Source organism: Ammospiza caudacuta, chromosome 9, assembly GCF_027887145.1.
Source record: "Ammospiza caudacuta isolate bAmmCau1 chromosome 9, bAmmCau1.pri, whole genome shotgun sequence".
In the NCBI taxonomy this organism is placed as follows: domain Eukaryota; kingdom Metazoa; phylum Chordata; class Aves; order Passeriformes; family Passerellidae; genus Ammospiza; species Ammospiza caudacuta.
The window spans coordinates 9371097-9391088 of record NC_080601.1 but is presented as its reverse complement, the minus strand read 5'-3'; the positions used below and the strand labels follow the sequence as shown (position 1 = coordinate 9391088).

General features: G+C 44.3%; 1 protein-coding gene across 1 annotated transcript; it reads left to right on the top strand.

Moving 5' to 3' along the window:
- Positions 1 to 1346: 1346 nt before the first annotated feature.
- NRBF2 (nuclear receptor binding factor 2) lies at positions 1347 to 15988 on the top strand. Its single transcript, XM_058810607.1, has 4 exons — positions 1347 to 1477; positions 11882 to 11966; positions 13365 to 13405; positions 14468 to 15988. The coding sequence occupies exons 1-4, from the start codon at positions 1424 to 1426 to the stop codon at positions 15182 to 15184; spliced, it is 897 nt and encodes a 298-aa protein (XP_058666590.1). The 5' UTR covers positions 1347 to 1423; the 3' UTR covers positions 15185 to 15988.
- The last annotated feature ends 4004 nt before the right edge of the window (positions 15989 to 19992 follow it).

Here is a 19992-nt window from a genome sequence, read left to right as displayed (position 1 = left end):
AGGTCTCAGACTGACACTTTAGCAGCTAGTTTCTGGTGTGCATGTACAACTACACCCAAATTTTACAAGCCAGTTCCAGCCTTATATTGACTTACAGCCATTATTTTGAATTATATCCTCCTGACATTTATTAAAGGCCTGGGAATGCTGACTTGATGCTGCCCAGAATATGATGCAACTCAAACACAACTATTTCTTACTCTTTGGGAGCCACATCACGTATTGCTAGGCAAGGTTTTGACCAGACATTCATATTTTCATGCATATTTCTATACAGCCTCTCCATGCTGCACTGTAAAAAGCACTTATTTAGCTGGTGTTGCACTAAGAACCTGTATGGGCCATGCTGGGGGCACTTCTCCCCACAGACTAGCTCACCCCAGCAAGCTCATTATCAGTATTCCATGCAGGAGGGTGGTGGAGGACATGAAGTAATACTGATAATGATTGAATTGAATAATATTGGAGCCAGTATCATAGCTTGGGGTATGTCAGTAGTCACTGGACACCAGTGCAATTCTGCCACTGATCATAATAAAAGCAAGCCCTCTGAGCCTGGCAGCTCAGCCAGTTTTCAGTCCTTCTCCATGTTTATTTATCTAAATCAGACCTCATCACTTCTTATACAGTGATGTTACAGGAGATTGTCAAAAGCCACTCTAAAGTTGACATAAACATGCATACACGACCACAAACTTGGATTAGAAATCTCTCTGTAAGACTATTCATCCTTACAGAACAACCATTAGTGCTGAAATACTTTAAATCAAGATCATAAGCAGCAAAGCCCAAGGAGTGGCTGAGGCAGTTTGGTTTGTTTAGCCTGGAGGAGACTGAGGGGATCCCTCATTGCAATCTGCAACATCCTTATGAAACAGAGGAGCAGGCATTCATCTCTTCACCCTTGTGACTACTGACAGGACTCGAGAAAACAGCACTAAGCTGAGTTAGGGGAGGTTTAGGCTGGATATCAGGAAAAGGTTCTTCCCTAGAGTATGGCTGAGGACTGGAGCAGGCTCCCCAGGGCAGTGGTCACGGCCCCAAGGCTGACAGAGCTCAAGGAGCATTTGGACAACGCTCTTGGGCACAGGATGTGGTTTCTGAGGTGTCCTGTGCGGGCCGGGAATTGGACTCGATGATCCTGATGGATCCCTTCCAACTCCGCATATCCTAGGATACCCTATTCTAACATTTCCTTTCCTCCTCTTTTTTCTCTCTCCATTCCCAACTTTCCCTCAGACCGCTCCCCCCGCCCTCAGGGCGGGCGGTGCGCGCGGCGCTCGTTGCCCCGGCGACGCGGCCCGGAAGTCTCGCGAGGCAGCGCGCGGCTCTCGCGGGCAGGGCGGAAGCGGCCGCCGTGTTTACAACCCGCGCCGGGGCCGGGACGCGCCGGGCCGGGGGCACCGGCGAGCGCCCCTCGCCCATGTGCCCGCAGCCCCCGCCGTCCATGGAAGTGATGGAGGGGCCCCTCAACCTGGTGAGCGTGGGGAGAGGAGGGGAAGGGGGGACGCGTCGGGTCAGCCGGTGCCGCCGCTGCTGCCGCCGCTCAGACAGCGGGGAGAGGGTGACACCGCTCGGCTCCCAGCCCCGGGTGAGCAGGCGGAGAGGCGCGACCTGAACAGAACAAGGAGCTCTTGCTGCCCTTCTTCCCCCCAAACACCTGTCCAGGTGTCGGGCCAGGCCCTGTCCGGACGGGAGCGGGGCCCAGCGGCGGCTCCGGGAGGGAGCGGGGTGCGCTGGGCCGGTGCCGCCGGGGACAGCGCTGCCCCGGGCCCGCTCCCGGTGCCGCCGGGGACAGCGCTGCCCCGGGCCCGCTCCCGGTGCCGCCGGGGACAGCGCTGCCCCGGGCCCGGAGCGCGGCACGGAGAGGGAAGCAGCCGGGTGCGTGTCGTGGCATGCTTAGATTGGAGACGTGTGGGGACAGCGCCTTGCAAAAGAGAGGGACAAGGGCAGCTCAGGAAGGAAGCGTCTGGAGGAAGCGTTTAGATGACACAGGCCGTAACCGTGAGGGTTTCAAGAGTTTTAGAGGCTTGTCAGGGCCTGGTATTGGCTTAGTGCTTCCTCTAATTTCAGAAGGTGAAATGCTTTAAAACCTTAAGTCAGTCATTGTTTTGCTTAAACTAAATTTCTAAGAAACCTGAACTGAAACGCAGTCTAAAACATGCTTCTTCACAAAAGCTAATCAGATGTTAAACGGTCTGAATTGGCAGGTCTCTGTCCCATAGACAAGATCCAGGTCAAGAAGAGTGAATTCTCTGCTTCCCTGTGGGTTTTAGCAGAGCTGTAGCTTGGCTATGTGGTGATACACAGAGCATTCCCTTAGAAAACAAGTTTGGGTCCAGCAGTCCAGTTAGCCAGAGGCAGCACACTGAGAATACAGCTGTATTGCTTCCAGTTAGGTCCAGGAATTGTTTAGACATTGGCATGCAAACCTCAGAGACTTGTGTCAGTTTAGGTTGTAACCAAAGCATACTTATGCCAGGATGGGGCAGCCCTGACAAATCACTGCCTACAGAGTCAATCAGGTATTCCTAGGTTGCTCTCCCTAGTTTCAGAAAGATTTACACAGCTGTCATTGCAGACCACCTATGGAATTAGGGCTGGCAGTGTAATAGGAAGTTGGTCTATTTAGATCTGTGGGTTCTGCAGTGGTGCAGAACCACTCCAAGTATGTCAGCATCATACTGTCTCACTTTTTACTCTGTCTACTGAAAGACTAATTGAAATAAGTAACAACAGGAAATAGGAAGGCTCTTGTGACCTGTTGATGTCATGGGGTTTAAAGTCAGGCAAGCTTAAAGCATGGTAAAACAGGAGGGCTAAATTATAGTTATTTCACAGACATTGTAAAAACCTTTTTAAAAAGTAGATAGTAGTTCATAAGATTCTAAAGAGAAAATTATAGTTGTACATTCACTAGTAAATGTCTGAAAGTAGCAACTTTTTTGGCAATATCACCAGCCAGTAATGTTTCTTACTGAGACCACTTAGGAGGACTGTAGGAGTGACATGACCGTGACTAAAGTCTGGTTTATAACCTTGCAAGCACAACAGGAGTGTGCAGTCACCATGCCTGTCTAGCTCCAGGCTGACAATAAGGTCAAGACAATTCTGGATGTAATGGATGATACAGGAAAAAGAGTTGCTTTACACACTTTGATACACAAAACTCTGAATTTCCCTGTGAATATGTTCCTACTGCCTGAGTGTGTCCTGAAATACAAAAACTTTTCTTGAAGCTGCTGTGCAATGTAGTCATGGACCATCATATACAGGAGAGTGACACATCCATTGAGGCTGTGTCAGGCACCGTGGAAACTCCTCATGGTAAGAGGGTTGAGTGGGTAAGCACCATGGTTAGAGCATGCCTGGATTTTTACAAGGACATGAACAGGAAGGAGTGACTTCAGTTCTGCAAAGCTCTGCTGTTCACAGCCCCTCCCTGCTGTGGAGCTTCAGACTGACAGCATCATTCAGGGAAGGTGCCAACTCCAAAATAAGGATGTTCATTTAAGGTTTTGATACTATCCAGTGTTACCTATTGCACTCTCTTTTCCCATAAATTTCTTCTCTAACCTAGATCTAGTTCCAGTGAATTGGAAAAGCACAACTTTTTCCAAATATGCCAATGAGGAAAATAAAGCTACCAAAAAAAAAAAAAGGAAAACCAACCAAAGCTACCAAATCAGCCAACAACTAAACTACAAAGTGGTACAGTAATCATTAGTCTTATTTAACTGCTATCAATATTTTAAATACAAGTTATTTTCCCTCTTCCAATATATCATGGCTTGACAATTTTCACAAAACCCATTTTTCATCAGTTAAAGCTATTCATTAGAATTATTACAGTACTTGAATCTTGCTTTGTCTTGTAAAAATTGTCTATTAATAGTGGATTGGTGCATCTAGTCTTAGTTACTGGGAAGCATGGATATTGTCCTGATTTTCCTGGCCAGTTGGTCTGACCACCAAAAAAACCCCAAACAAAACAATAACCAGAACAAAACCAAAACAACCACACCCCACCCCTTACACTCTAATGCCATATCTTCTATTTTCCTGGCTTCAATTATGCTCTTTTTCTGAAAGATACATTTCCCTAAAATAAATATGGAACCGAGTCTTCTTCAACCTCACACAAAAAAGAATTTAGGTTATGCCATGGAACTTAAAAGCAGCATGAAGCAAGTGGAGTCCCTGCACCAGCAGGCAGCCATGCACAGCTGATTACTTATTTCACACATAATCTAGACCAAAAACACCTCAACATTCTATTTACAAATTAAAACTTACACTATAAAAGCATGCAGATAATTCTTCTATGAACACTGCATGTTTTTACAGAGCACCTTGAGAGCTTCTCTGTGCTGCTTGCTATTGGGACACTTCCTGCTGCCCTCTGATTTTGGCACAGAATTTTGATCCCACATCCAGCCATAATTTTACCCTTAGGTGTAGGAGCAAAAGTTCAAGTTAAGAAGCACAACCACACACTGCTGACCAGCAGAAGCTTAGAAATAACAGTAAAAGTGAGGCAAATAGTATTAACCTCAGGAGGAGACTAGAAATTGCTCCTTAAACAGAGTTTGACACCCAGAACTTCATAATTCTGCAGATTCTACTTTCACAGCTCAGTTCTGTCCTGTAGCTAAGGAGCCATAGCACCTCTACCTTGTATTCTTCCTGCAAGGTAGTTGTATTTGTATGGTTTGTAATAAAATACAATCCAAAACCTGGTTAATATCTGTCACTTCTGAAGTTTCCTGAAGCAAAAAGGAGCCAGCTTGAAGAGCTGCTGTTTTAGTGAAAACCAGAAAGCACAGACCAATAGCTGGAGTGAGAACAGCACAAAATGTGTATTCCAAGAATCTCATGTAATGAAAACTTTTAATATTAATGCTGCTAGCCATCACTAGCAACCATTGCAGCGCAAGCCAATCAATGGTTAACTTAATTATTTCAAAATGAGGTAATAGTGCATCCACACAAAGGCAAAATAACAAGCAGAATAAATATGCAACATGGAAGGGTCGGAGGAGAAAATAGAAAACATCTACAGAAGTTCATGAGAGACCAGAGAATTTAAACCACACATGTTAATGTGTTTGAGACTTAATGCCAGCCTGCACTTCTGTTATTTTCATTGGAAAACCAGGAATATTATGTTAATCTACAGAAACATCCATGGAACCCCATTTATTTTCTTTGATTTTTTTTTTTCAGTCTTAACCAGTCAGCTGCTAGACTTCATCTTCCAGTGTAGAATGAAACCAAAAAAAGGCAGATGCACTCAGTTCTGAAGTCCAGTTACAGAGAACAAGCTTGTAAGGTAACAAAAGGGGAAGTATCACTAGACAGACATGCTTAACACAAAATCTGTTCTTACCACAGTGTGGAAGAACCAAAAGGTGTGAATTACAGAGGCTGCAGCATATCTGAGTGAAGTGGCTGGAGGTGATCAGATACTCAGCTGAACAGCCAGATCAGTAATAGCCACCTTGGAAAAGCTGGACAGTGTTGTGTGCAGGAATGTAACTGCTGTAAAAGCACCACACAGAACTGTTCCTTGTGGCACATAAAACAACTTGCAGCAGCTTCCAGTCAAGAACATCATTAGCTAAGCACTGGGTGGTTGCAGGTGTTATTTGCTCACTGTACCTGTGCTGTTTGGGTACCTACCAGCTGTGCCTTTCTGCTGTGTCACACTGGCCTTGCATGGCTCTCATCAAGCACAGAGCTCAGCCCTGAGTAAGCATGACCAGCAGATTAAAGACCCAAATGAAGCCATCTCAGAGAAGCCTGGTGAGACAGACTGAAGGCACAGCTGAAGCCTTTCTGCCCCACTTGTTTTGAAATTGTTGCTCTTGGAAGCTTGTTTACTTGGACAATTTGTTGCAATGGTTCAGATGCTCCTATTGAGAGGCAGCTCAATTGCTGTAACAGCTTGAGCCTTGTGGTTTAGGGCTACATACAAAAGCCCAGACTGGTTTTGTTTATCAGGGCAGTGGAATGGTTCTCATTTAACCTTCAGTTAGCAAGACTTGTGTAGTACCAGCTGTGTCACATTTTATATGGGGACAAAAAGGACATAGCCAAAGCAGCTGAGATCTGCAGGCACACAAAATGCTCTGAGGAGGTGGTAGAGTCACCATCTCTGGATAAGGAAAGACCAGACATGACACTCATTGCTATGGTCTCATTGACAGAGTGGTGTTCAGTCACAGGCTGAACTTAATCTCACTGTCTTTTCCAACCTAATTTATTCTGGGAGTCTGAAAATGCTCTGAAAAACAAGTGGAAGCATTTAGTGCTTTTATCATACTGAATAAAGGTACTGAATGAGGTTGATTTGACTGTGCAGCACCTTAATGAAGGTGCAGGTGCTCAGGGAAAGGGCTACAGCTCTGCCTGGATGGGGTTTGGAATGCTCCACCTAACCTGAGCAGTATGGATGCAAGTTGGGTTCATTCCAGATCTTTTAATTGCATTTGCATGGTGAGGAACTCAGAGTAACCATTTCATCTGAAACTTGGAATAGGTTGGGAGCACAGGCATAGTCAGTTAGAGCTATTCAGTCAATTAATGGGGTTGCCTAAACAGCTGCTTGCTTGTCTGCCCACATATTTAAGGTCTAATGCTATTGCTTACATGCAAGGTGAACTTTGACATCTTCACAATTCAATACAAAGTGATTCAAAGTGGGTCTGTACTCTCAACATTAACGTTCTCATGATAGTGTCACTTACTTGTTTTGCTCTATAGGAACACTAACCTATAATTTACACAGTTGAGTCATTGTTCTGTCAACCTTGCTAAATACAGGCTTTCAAAAACAGAAAGTTGAGCTAACATGTGACTAGTGGTCTTGGTTGAACAGCCACAATGGGTTCTGCCATATTTTGGTTGACCTTTAGTCATGTTTCTCTACAGAACAGAAGTATTTAAAAATGGGGGCTTGCTTCTCTTGGTAAAACTAAACCATTCCCATTTCTTTAGTTTTTCTGCAAATATATTCTCATTATTTAGCATAAGTTATGGTACAACTCTATTATTATTTTTACTTTTAGTGCAACTGCCACTGAATACCAGCATTTTCCATAGTCACTCTGATCAAGGCTGCACTTTTTTTAGTAAATGAACGGCCATAGTTTATTCTTAGACCTCTCAGATCAAGTTTTGCACTTGTATTCTCTCATTACATTTTTCAGTGCATATGAGGACATACACATTCAAACCTTTCTAAATTCACTATTTCCTGGTAAGGAGGGCTTTGAAAGAGGCTTCTGTATATGTGGCCTCTGACCGAGTGTGTGTGGGGTGGGGAGAGCCATGGTGCACCACCTTGTCCCACCCTTTGTGGCCTGCTGCTGTAAACACCCACATGGAAAACACTCAGCACTCTTCTGGATAGTAGGGCAGCAATGCAGTGTGCACTTTGACTGTTCAAAATAGAAATCAGACCTATAGCCTTAAGGAAACAAATCCTAAAATAGATCCCTCATTGCTCAATAAAACCCTTCCTCCTTGTTTTCAGCAGTAGGAGAGCACAGGTATTAATATTTTCAGGCAATAATAACTGATATACACAGTCCATAACATGAAATAGATGATAGCAGCATCAAACAGTGATTTCACTTAAAACATTTACAAACAGAAACTTCTTTGCAGTTAAACTTTCATCAGGCCCCATTACTCTAGCAGCTGGGTTTTTCCTGCCTTTGTCACATTAAGCAAAGTGCTGTAATCTGTGCTCCCTAATCCCGTTAAAATACATCATTTTCTGGTGAGTCCTTTGTAATATACTAAGAAGGCTGTAAGCTTAACATCTTGTGCAAGGCTTTGTCCAGTGAAGAGCTGTTCCATTAGAGGAACAGAGAAAAACGAAACATACCTGTCTCAGCTGCAGGAGCACTGCTGCAAATGACTACTCTGAGGAGAGGGTAGTAGGCCTACCCTGTTTGAAAATGTATACTACATCTGCCCTTTTTTTTTTTTAGAACACTATTTTTATTTTTTTTTTCCCTGTTATGCTCCTTTCCATGATAGCTAACCATCAGCTAGAGTTGTATGGGAAGAGTAGCAGCTTTCCTTCCTTATCCCCACAACCTAAGCCAGGATCACACTGTGGTAGTCCTTTAAGTTGTAAGAGGATGCTGTGTCTAGAAAGAAAACATTGCTATTTTTTCCTTTGAAGGAACAGTAATAGTCCTGGCAAGTGGTCTTGTGGCTTCATTTCTCACCGCCTGCAGTCACATCATTATCTAGTCTATAGTGGGGAAAAAACCAAACCAACAAAGAAGTGGAATGTTAAATTTTGGTTAAAGAAAGCTGACAGTAAAGAGGAAACCCTCATTGCTGTTCTAGAGGATTATTTGATTGGGTTTTATCCTGCTGTTCAGAGATTACATAGGCAATGATTTGGGCTAGTCAGGTGGAAAGATCAAATAGGAACACTTCCAGAATAGCACTAAAACTTAGTAAAGCAAGAATCATCCCTCAGCATCTCACTACATTTACAGAGGGTGTGGAAAAATGTCTCACTTACCTTCTCCAGTTAATCCAGAGTGCTCCAAGTCACACAGTAAGGCTTGCCTAAATCTCTTAAGAACCAATTACATTGGAGCAAGGTGAGGAAGCTTTATAGCTTGGCCATCCTTCACTCACACCTGCTTCCTATTACAAGAGTCAAGTTGTTACACCTGTCCATTTGCCTACTGGGAATTCCTGCTCATCAGGATTGGGAGGGACATCTGAAAGTAGTTGTCAGCCTGCTTCCCCTTTTCAATTCTATAGCTTCTTAATAAAGTATAATTTTACTTACACCCCATCCTGCATTAATTTCCAGCAGTGGAAGAGGAAAGAGAAATGAGATCTATAAGCCCACCACAGTCAAGCAGCAGGTGTTTCTGTAATCACAGCAGCAAGACCAAAGTCAAAGCAATCCTGCCTCTGTCTGCTGGGAACCAGCACTGAGCTCCAGAGCTGTTGTGTAAATACCTTCCTCTAACTTGACATCCGAGCAGGGATAAACTTGAGAGTTATCTTCTCTGTATGACAGAGGACCAGTTCTTCCATTGCCAGTTTTATAGTGGGACACAGGCCACTCTGAGTTCAAAACAGATGTGCTAACAGTGGTGGAAGCTGCATGGCTGAGGGTAACTGAGCACTAAGAACAAACCTTCAGAGCAGCCAAGATGCAGAAGTTCATCCATGATAATGGCTAGTAAGCATCCAGATGCTTCTGTTGCAGCTTCATCACTTGCTGCTAGGAAACAGCACCATTAATTTCTTCCAATTGCTTCTTCATAAATAAGCTAATGTGAAAGTGGGAGAAATTCCTTGATCTTTCCACAGTCAACTAATTGGAATTAGTTATATTAGTTGGAATTAGAATAAATGAGCAAGTATTTTCTTGTCAGCCTGTCAGGAAAAGATAGGAAAATAGGAATTCCTTGCCCATGACTGACTGTAAAACAGCTAGTTTTCTCACACAGGGCTCTGCTGAAAACTGATTTTTTTTTTCTGGTGTGGCTCCTGTTGTTTTCTATTGAGAATTCTGTTGCATCAGAGTAAGATAGCCTGACACGTGTATTTTGATGTAAGAGCCAGAAAGGCATTGTGATCTTGTTGTCAGAGAACCCTAGGTTTTGTTTTTGCCTACATCTATGGACTTTTGTTTTCTTAATTTTATTCACAGTTCAGCCCAACTTCTTCAGACTCCCTTCAGCTTCACTGGAAGTTAATTGAGAATGGAAATAATTTAATTGCTCAAATAAGAACTGAATGTCCTCAGATGTTCTGCATGTGCTTAAGTGATTTGAGTAAGATCACACTCCAGCAGTTTAAAACATACATGAATAATGTTTGAAAACAATGGGGCTCAAATTCTCATATGTAAAAACCAAAATGAAACTTGTCCTCTGACTTGTTGAATTGCTTTTTCAGTTCTTCTGTCTCTGGCTATTCTATTTCCTCTTTCCCTGTTTTTTCAGACCCGCCCATGCAGTTTGCAGAAGCAGCTGTATCAATACTAATTTACTGAAAAATTGTTTTGCAAAGAACTAGCTCAGGTGTTATGTCCATGACATAGCTAATTTGTAATGGGACAAGCTGCCAGGAATAACCAAGGAGGTGGCTCTGTCTGTGCTGATACTGTTTGTTCATATCAAAGGGAAATAAGTTTATCTTTCTGGCATATGTTGTTCGTAGGAGTCCATAGAAAAAGGCCATAAAACAGATGATTTTCCAATAGGAAAATGCTTCCTCTTCTGAGATTATTTAACCTCAGAAGAAATGGGAAATGCTAACAATGCTCTGGGGATTCAGTGAAGGTGAGGAAGAAGAATATAACAAAGAATATTTCTTGTGAAAAATCAGGGAGTTGTGGTTTAGGTTTTTTAAGAACACACCATATTAGCATATGAAATCAGTTTTAGGAAAGCCAAATGTGTTCATAGAGTGATGTTACTGCCAGGGATTGCCTAAGAGCAGCTGTTGCCCAAACAGGTGTTTTCTCTACAAGTTTTCTCTTCTGTGGTGTCAGAGCTGCTAAGATTCTGGTAGAACACTGAACTTACTGTAATACTGTAGGGCATAACTCCACTTGGCAGATAAACTGATGTTCATTTTGGGACTTGTATTTTAAATGCATGTTAATGTCAGTACCATGTAAGTATCAGTACCTGATGTCTGTTTACCTCAAGCTCCACCTGTAGTGAAGCAGTGCTGAGCAGTGTGTGTAACTCACAGCTGTTGGGAAATTTAGCTGACTAGAGACTGGAAAAGTACAAAGCCATGGCTAATTCCAAGTCCTGCACCTGTAAGATAGTGTGTCCTTGGGCCTAGCTGTAGTATGATAACAAATAGTGAAAGAGACATGAGAAAAGAGAGATATAACCCCTAAGGAATGAGGAAGAGTTAATGGTATAGTTTAACCTATAGATTGCTTGGCTTACAGAATATTCATAAGCTTATTATTTGCTGTATAAGTGTTTGATGCTTTCTTCAATAAACTGGACCTGTGATGAACCATCTGGTGTCCTGGTCCCCTTCCTTTGACACACAGCCTCACCAGCTAGTGCTTGCAGCCTTTCACATTCCACAGCTTGTCTTGGAGGAAGGGCCATAAAATCCATGTCTTGTAGTAATGACAGAAAAAAGCCTTGCTTTCATGAGTGTTGCAGTGCTGGTTATGCAATGGTTTCTCACTAAGCATATGCAAATACTTGCATCAAATGTTTGCTTTCAGCAACAACCTTAGTCTGTGTTGGTGGTTTACATTAGTGGTTTACAAATACTCATATAGATTTAACTGTTGTGCAGCAACAACGTGACTTTGATACTTTTAACTATGGCTGTGCTGCAACCATTCTTTGGTGTAAGCTGCAGACAAAAATAAAAAGCAAGTTATTCACCCAAGAGGCAAAATGTCTTGAGCATAGGGCAGCAGAAAATATCAAATCAGCTGTAAGATGTAACACAATTGAAATATCTTGCATTTTGCCAGGTAAATTGGTCCAAAATACTTCTAACTTCTCATAACTTCTTTTGGCCCAGTGTTCTTTTTGCATTACTATGGTAAATGCCTGCCTAGAAAGGGGAACATGTGCTTTCTGAGGAACAGCTTCAAAAGTATTTTGTTGTGTACACACCAGTTTTGCTACATTAACAAACTTCACTTCTTACCAGTACAGACTCTTGTAAGATACTATTAAAGAAGTCCAGTTACAAAGCTGGGAAGGGAGTGAAAATTTGAGCCTAAAAGCCTGAGAACTGGAATCAGTACAGGTTTTTCAGATGTATTGGTTACTTTAAAGATAGGTGTAACTATTTGCCCATTAACCCTCATTGATGTAATGTTGGTTTTTTTCATTTTAAGGCTCACCAGCAAAGCAGAAAAGCAGACCGCTTGTTGGCAGCGGGGAAATATGAAGAAGCAATTTCCTGTCACAAAAAAGCTGCTGGTGAGTAGGTTATTTCTCACATTTCAGCTCTTAAAATCCATTTCTAGATTTGCATGCACCAAGCCTGTCTTGAGTTCAAGAAGTATTTGAACAGTGTTTGATTGGGATTCTTGGGCTGTCCTGCACAGCACCAGGAGTTGGCCTTGATGGTCCTGCTGGGTCCCTTCCAGCTCAGCAGATTCTGTGATTCTGTGTAAGCAGAATGTCTAGTAACTTGAAAAATATATATTTTTAAAATGTCAGTTTGTTTTTCAGTCCAGATCAAGAACCCTTTTGAAAACGTTTTTTTCTCACGTGAGCAGCTAAAGTCAGACATTTCCAAGTTGTTTAGATTGGGGGTGATTATCATTGTGAAGGCAGTTCTTGACTGAAGATGAAGCCAACACCTTGTGGTGTGCACAGACTGAAGTTGTGTACCTGCTCTAAGCCAGTTTCACTGTATACTCTGCATTTTCTTTACTGCTTTCATAGGCGAGGGCACAGTGCTTTCTCTGTTGGTAAAGGACAAATGCTTACAAAACTTCCCTTTCCTAATGTCTGCATCAAGGCAGCTAGGAACAGGTGAGAGCTCCCCAGAACTCAAGCTAAACAGCAGCTTCCATCACAGACCTTGACTCTGCAGGGACAGCCTCTCCTCTGCGAGATCTTGTGCTTTTACCTGTCCCTTTAAACAGTCCTGCTTCACTTTTTGTGTTGGGGTCCCTCAGCTCTCTGACAGTGTGCAGCTCCTTGGCAGAAGAAGAAAGGAGGTCTTAACTGGTGCAACAAGTAGGGCATTTTCACTGACAGGGCTTGTGTGGAGACAAAGTAAGTGGCTGCTCTGAATGTGGTAACCTGGATACCAGGCATTCTGCCTCCATTCATAAATACTGGAAAACCCCATGAAGTGAGAAACTAATAGTTTCTTTGGTATTTATGAATACTCAGAGCGATGAGGGATTGCACTTACATTCTAAAATGCATATTTTTTGTTTTCTTTCACTTCATATACCAAGATCAAACCCAAAACTACACTGAATGTTTCTTGCTTTTGTCTTGCATCATTCCAAATTTGGTTGAGAATTGCTCATACATTGTCATTTTCAGCACTAGTAAGATATGCTCAAAGTCTTTCTGGAAATTTCTGCTGCTCTAAAAACAAACTGGAGTGACCCAAGCCAACAGGTTACCATGGGAAGGGTGTAGTGTGCACTACAAGGTCTTACACTGATTTTTTTCAGACTTCTGACAAATAGCAGGTGTTTCCAGCCACTGTAACTTGTAAATACTTTCCCTCTAGACTGCTGCCTTTATGTGGGAGTTGAGCACACAGGTCTGAAGGCTTTCCTTAGCTTTTCTGGAGGTGTTCAGGTTTCCCAGGCTGCCCTGAGTGCTGATGGATGATGTTCTGTCCCACAGGGTACCTCACGGATGCCATGAAGCTGACCCAGTCGGAGCAGGTGAGACCTGAGCACAGCAGCTGCCACAACCAGCCACAGCCCCTGGTGTGCCCATGGGTCCCCTTGGGTCTGATCACACCCCTCCTGGCCATTAACCTCTGCAAAATTCTCTGAACCCTTGGCAACTGCACCAGGAGTTTCACAAGTGTGGTAATACTTACCTTCCTAGAGAGTTTTTCCAAGGACAAGAGAAACCTTAACCCACCCAAGGGGTCTCCAGCTTTGTAGTCTGCCAGACATCTTCAAGTATGTGACAAAACATGTGTCATTAACTTTTTCTGTTAGTATTTTGCTGAGACAAAAAACCAAGCATCTCACCTACAGTGTGTCATTTTGGCTTAATGCATCCTGATTGGGGGATCTCTAGAACAGCAGCCCTGACACTTTTTCTTATTCATTGCATGTTTATCTGTGAATGTAGTAGTGCAGTCTGCTCAGTACTTTTGTACCAGCAGGCTTTGAATTTAGCCAATATTGTGAAATCAAATAACCCTTGGAGATCAGAATCTGTCTTTGCTCCAGTGGGTCATTCTTGTAGAAAAATGGTCTTTGATCCAGGTGAGTTCATAACCACTGTGCCACCTCCTTCATTAAATATGGCTGAATCCTTTGGGTCCATACCTGGCCTTGGAGCAATTTGCTGCTTCATTTTAGATGTTATTGATACAGCTACACAGATACCATCACAGAAGCATACAAAAAGTGTGCATTGTTTAGCCAGAGTGTGGCTGTGCATGCCAAGTGAATCTCTTCCTTCTTGGTGTTGGTCATAGGTCAGTTAAACCCTGGGTGCCTCTGCCCAGAGGTATTGTAGCCTGGTCAGTGACTTACAAACAAACAGACCAGTGGTTATGCTAAATCTGACATATCTGAATCTTTTGCACTGTAGAAGCAGAGAACATTTCCTGTTGGACTTAATGTCTGAATAACAAAAGCTCTCCCTCTTGGGCATGCAGTGATGCTGTTGATGTAAATATTTACACACATGTAATTCAGTGTTTGTGAATATTTGGGTGGTATTAGGGATCACCAGCTAAACTGTTTAATCTTGTTCTTACTCAGGCTCAGCTATCACTGGAATTACAAAGGGATAGTCATATGAAACAGTTACTGCTCATCCAGGAGAGGTGGAAAAGGGCAAAGAGGGAGGAAAAGCTGAAAGCCCAGCAGAGTGCTGACAAGGAAGCATCTGCACATCTTCAGACTTCTTACAGGCCATCTGCTGAAGACTCTGATGATCAAAACATACTGGTTCCTGTTGCTCAGAAATACAGCTCTTCCACAGAGAAACATTCACAGGATGTTCGGGGTGTCTTTGACAGGGACCCAGATACACTTCTGTTTCTGCTGCAGAAAAAAAAGGAGCCAGTGGAAGCATGTATTGGGAGTAAAGCGCCAAAAGATGACAAAACAATAATAGAGGAGCAGGCAACCAAAATTGCAGATTTGAAGCAGCTCATAGAATCTCTTGTAGCTGAAAACGAGAGGTTAAGGAGAGAGAATAAGCAGTTAAAAGCAGAAAGAGCTAGACTCCAAAAATCTCCAGTAGACAAGGAGTTGGATGTAGACACTGACTTTGTGGAGAAGTCAGAGTTGTGGGGTCTGCAGCAGCACTCGGAATCTGCTTCTTCAGCTGCAACTTGGCAGAAGTTTGCCACAACTGCTGGGAAGGCAAAGGACATTCCAATACCCAACCTTCCCCCCCTGGACATCCCGTCCCCGGAACTCCCGCTGCTGGAACTCTCTGATGATATTCTCAAAGGACTGATGAATAGTTAAAAACCAGGAAAAGTGCTCAGTGTAGTTACCCAAACTTGAAAAAAGGGAAAGCCACCAGGACAATGGTGATCTGAGGGCAGAAACATTTACCACAATCCTACTGTTGGAGAAAAGGCATTAAGCAACTTTGTTACTGTGAAATACACACCATATCTGATTTACTTCATGGAAGTGAAAGGTACCATAGTTGGTATAAGATGGTGATCTCTTTAGTCTTTCTCCCAATGTTTCAAACCAAATGACTGCCTGGAGAATGTTTCAAGTAACACAATCCTTCAGGGTTTTTAAGTATGCTATATGTAATAGTTATCTATAATGCCATAAATGATGGTGCAGAACCTAACTGTTATGGTTGCCAGTTGGCTGCCACTTCATATTGAAAAATGCTTTCTAGCATGAATTTAAACTGTGCATTTCATTATGCATAACTTTGTTAATTCAGATACAGTGCAATTTATACACCTCCTAGATGGATTTATGTGCCACACTCTGTGTTCCTGACCATGTTAACCTCAAGTCAGGAGAGATTTTAATTTCCATGCTATGAAGGAACCAACTTACTCATTCTATCGATGTGGGTCTTTTTGGGGGTTATCTGTTTACATAACTAATCAGGGTGCATTGAATCTAGCTATTGGTTTCTGTATAAAGTGACATGGTTTAAAATGAAAAATCCATACTTAAGGTAAAATACCCTTTTTGTTTTCAGTGATGCATGAATGGAAATAATTCTAGCTGGCAGTATTTGATTGAAAAAGAAATTGTTTACAGCTTAACCTGATTCAAAAAGGATAGGAAAATAAAAACCAAGGTGTTTTGACACTGTCTGTTACATTTGTACAAATGTTGCCAAGTATAAAGAACAAATCAGAACTTGTACTAAGTGTTAGGATACACCTACAGCTGAGCTTCCACGTTCATCATCCAGCAAATTCAAGAAAGCTGGGATGAATTCAGAGGGCCCTGCCCACCTGTGGAGTGACCTGGCTGTCAGCTGAGTTCCAGCCCTTTAAAGCCTTGGAGCATCAGCAGAGCAGCTCTGTGGATTTGCTGGGACACAGCCCAGCAGGAGCTGTAGGAACAGTGATGAGAGTGCTGGGTCTGAGCAGGGCCCTGCACACATCCTGAGGGTGCTGGGTCTGAGCAGGGCCATGCACACACCCTGAGTGTGCTGGGTCTGAGCAGGGCCATGCACACACCCTGAGGGTGCTGGGTCTCAGCAGGGCCATGCACACACTCTGAGGGTGCTGGGTCTGAGCAGGGCCCTGCACACACCCTGAGGGTGCTGGGTCTGAGCAGGGCCCTGCACACACCCTGAGGGTGCTGGGTCTGAGCAGGGCCCTGCACACACCCTGAGGGTGCTGGGTCTGAGCAGGGCCCTGCACACACCCTGAGGGTGCTGGGTCTGAGCAGGGCCCTGCACACACCCTGAGGGTGCTGGGTCTGAGCAGGGCCATGCACACACCCTGAGGGTGCTGGGTCTCAGCAGGGCCATGCACACACTCTGAGGGTGCTGGGTCTGAGCAGGGCCCTGCACACACCCTGAGGGTGCTGGGTCTCAGCAGGGCCATGCACACGCCCTGAGTGTGCTGGGTCTGAGCAGGGCCATGCACACACCCTGAGTGTGCTGGGTCTGAGCAGGGCTATGCACACACCCTGAGGGTGCTGGGTCTGAGCAGGGCCATGCACACACCCTGAGGGTGCTGGGTCTGAGCAGCGCTGTGCAGCCTACTCACACCCGTCCCTTCCAGCATGGCTCAGCCCCTGCCCTGGAGCCCAGCTGGGGCTTTCCCAAGGGGTGTTTTAGTGTAGTGGAGGCATTAACTACCTTCAGATGTTACTGATTAGTGAAGTGTTCAGTATTGCAAACTATGGCATTTAAAGTTATTCTTATGCTGTTAAAAGGTAAGCCTGCTTTCTAAGAGTGCATTTTTCTTCCAGAATAGACTTGGAAGTGCAGCAAGAACACCTGACTGCTGTGCAAATTCTCCCCTTACCTCTGTACACCTGGCATCTTCTGTGCTTGAAGGAGCATAGGGACTGAGGGTTAGAGAAAGTCTATAAAAACAGAGGTAAGACAAGTTCATTAGAGGAGGTGCTTTGTGCTGAATTGTGCTGGGAAATAAGGAAGTTATTTTTTAAGGGGAGCAGTTTAGCAAACAGCCCCATCCAGCTGTGATGAGGTGACCTGTTCCAGGTCAGGCCCAGATCACTGCTCCCACCAAAGGGTAGTGCCAGTCTCTGCTGGCCCCTGCCTGGCTATTCCAGGTAACAAGGCAGAGGAGCATGCTGTTTCTAGTCATGTAGGTTAAGCAAAGAAAATAGCATGTGCTCACAAGCTGGAGATAAAATTATTTAAGCACCTACCTCATGCCACTGCTGGGGTGGTCGCTCAGGGTTGTTAACTACAAGACAGACATGTCAGTGGTGTCTGCAAATGTCAGCTAGAGGAGAAGGAAACAGCTTTTAGGTCTATTGAAGTCAGGGTTCTTCAGAGGTGGGAGCATTGGAATTACAAGCTCTACCGTCTTGATTTTAACATTAAACTGTCCCTTCATGTGTAGCTGCATAAACAAAACACCAGATCTGAAAGAAGCTGCTTCTCTGAGGAAAGAGTGGCCGAGGAGGGGCAAACTCCATACTGCCAGTTTTGGAAGTGGTGTTAAGACTTCTCTCTCTCCTGCAATGCAAATGTTTGTTTGTTCTTGCAGTCTGCCTACTTAGTACGACTGCTGCTGAATCCCAACTCCACGGGTGTGTTCCACTCTCGTGAGTGATGCTGAATTTTTTAAAGTAAAGAACTCTTCAGTCTGAATCCAGAGCTAAGCAATTACTCAGTGCATTGGAAGAAAGGTAGGTTGTACCAAGAATACTCACCACTAGGGGACAGGTTTTACAGATTCACAGCAGTAAAGCCAAGGAAATCCTTCTCCATAGCTGTCAGCAATTAATTTATGTCACAGCAATTTAAAGCTGCGTTAAGTTACTGCACTCGTGTGTCCGGGCGCGGTCCCGCGGCGCCCCGGCCGGTGTCCGTGGCCGTGTCCCGTGTCCGTGTCCGGGCGGGTCCCGCAGCCGCGGCCGCCACCTGGCGGGAGCCGGGGCCCGGCTCGGGTCCGCTCCCTCTCCGGCCGTGCCCTCGCTCCTTGCGCCGCCAAACCGATGGGATGGGCTCCGTGCCCGTGCCGGGAGGGGGTGAGTAAGAGGGTGGTGCGGGAATGCAGCAGGTGACCGACCAGCAACAACAAAGCCGTGAGTCACTTTTGTCCCAGGGATCGTCACCAAAGCCTAGCACAGCACACACAAACATTCCCGGGGTGCTCAGCCTGGGCTGCATTGTTCTGTAATGGACAGAGTTAAAGAATCCTGTGGTCCGTTGTTTCAAAGTGTCTCACCAAGAACCAATTTTAAATACACATCCAGACACTGACTTCTATTCATAGACTTTACTTTAACCACAGAAACCACCCTTGTCTTGGCACACAGAAATACTGGCCCCGTTGAATATTGCCAACATATGCTATGCCGAAAGAAACTGTAATTATCCAATCTCTGGCTGTATCACCACAGAAAGAGAAACCAAAGAAAGGCTATTGGGAAGCAATGTGGACTCTCCTGAGAATAAAATTGTGCAGACTTCACCACTACCAGTTGCTACTTAAAATGATGGCTAAACCCAAAATACAGACATGACGGGTTTTACATTTTGCTTTTATTAAAAGGGATTTTGTGACTGCTTCCTCTGAGAGCATTTTCATGTTCAGGAACTCTGGTAGTGAACTCCTTCCTACTGTCCTTTCAGCAGCAGCTCTTCAGCCATCTGCAGTTCCTGATGACTGCTTTCAGTGACAGGAGCTACACCTCATCTAGACTCTCTTTCCCACAAAAGGTTGGATCTTTCGAGACCCCTTCCAGTCCAGCTCTGTACATGGACAAAAACAAATACAGCCACAACAGCTAATAACATCCTGTACTGAGCTGGGCTAAAATAGCAGAAAACAAAATCAAACTGTTCCACAGCAATCAGAGCAGTCAGGTACAGGCTGGACATTATTTGCCACACCTTCCTGCCTGAGTATGAGGACTGTGAAGTTCAATTGTATAAAAAGTTCATTGTTCCCTAAAGAATCAAGAGCTGTGGACATCTTTTCCTCCACCTTTTTTTCCTCATGTTTGTTTTACCAAAAGTAATTTCAGCTTGCTCAGGGTTTTTGTCTTGTAATCATTTGAAGTGTTCCCTCAGGTCCATTTGCTGCAGGACTTAAGGTATTATTGAGATCAAACAATATGACATCCTTTGAGCTGTGAAAATACAGGATTTCCTGCCTCAGAGCTACTAAACCCTACTCTCTATTTTCACTAAGGTAGCACAGACCCAGGGACTGTTAGAGGAAACAGGCACCTGGGACAAGAGTATAGAGCCTTGGTATGTTTGGAAGGTACCAAAAATGCTCACCTTGAAACATAACAGCAAAAATCCCTCAGTCCACCACTTACCTTTAAAAAGGCCCTTGTTTAAAATGCAGCTATTTGCCACAACACATCAGGTGAATCACATCTTCAGTTTGCTATGAGGCAAGACTTTCCTAGCAGCTATTTATAGACGGTGACTTCCTTTTCAAAACCGGTGAGAACAAACGAAAGAAGCCCAGAGGTTGGTCTGTGTGTGCTGCTGAGCCGCAGGGCATTGCTCCTGGGGCAGCTTCCTGGCCACCCTGCTGCGATGGAAGAGCAGGAGGCGGAGGTGCCCTGCAGGCAGGGACCGCCCCCAGCGCTGCCCGGCTGGGCACACGGAGCACGGTGACACC

Coding starts and splice junctions, on each gene's coding strand:
- NRBF2 (XM_058810607.1), top strand. CDS start 1,424: ATGTGCCCGCAGCCCCCGCCGTCCATGGAAGTGATGGAGGGGCCCCTC. Junction 1,478..11,881: donor TGGAGGGGCCCCTCAACCTG/GTGAGCGTGGGG, acceptor TTTCATTTTAAG/GCTCACCAGCAAAGCAGAAA. Junction 11,967..13,364: donor CTGTCACAAAAAAGCTGCTG/GTGAGTAGGTTA, acceptor TCTGTCCCACAG/GGTACCTCACGGATGCCATG.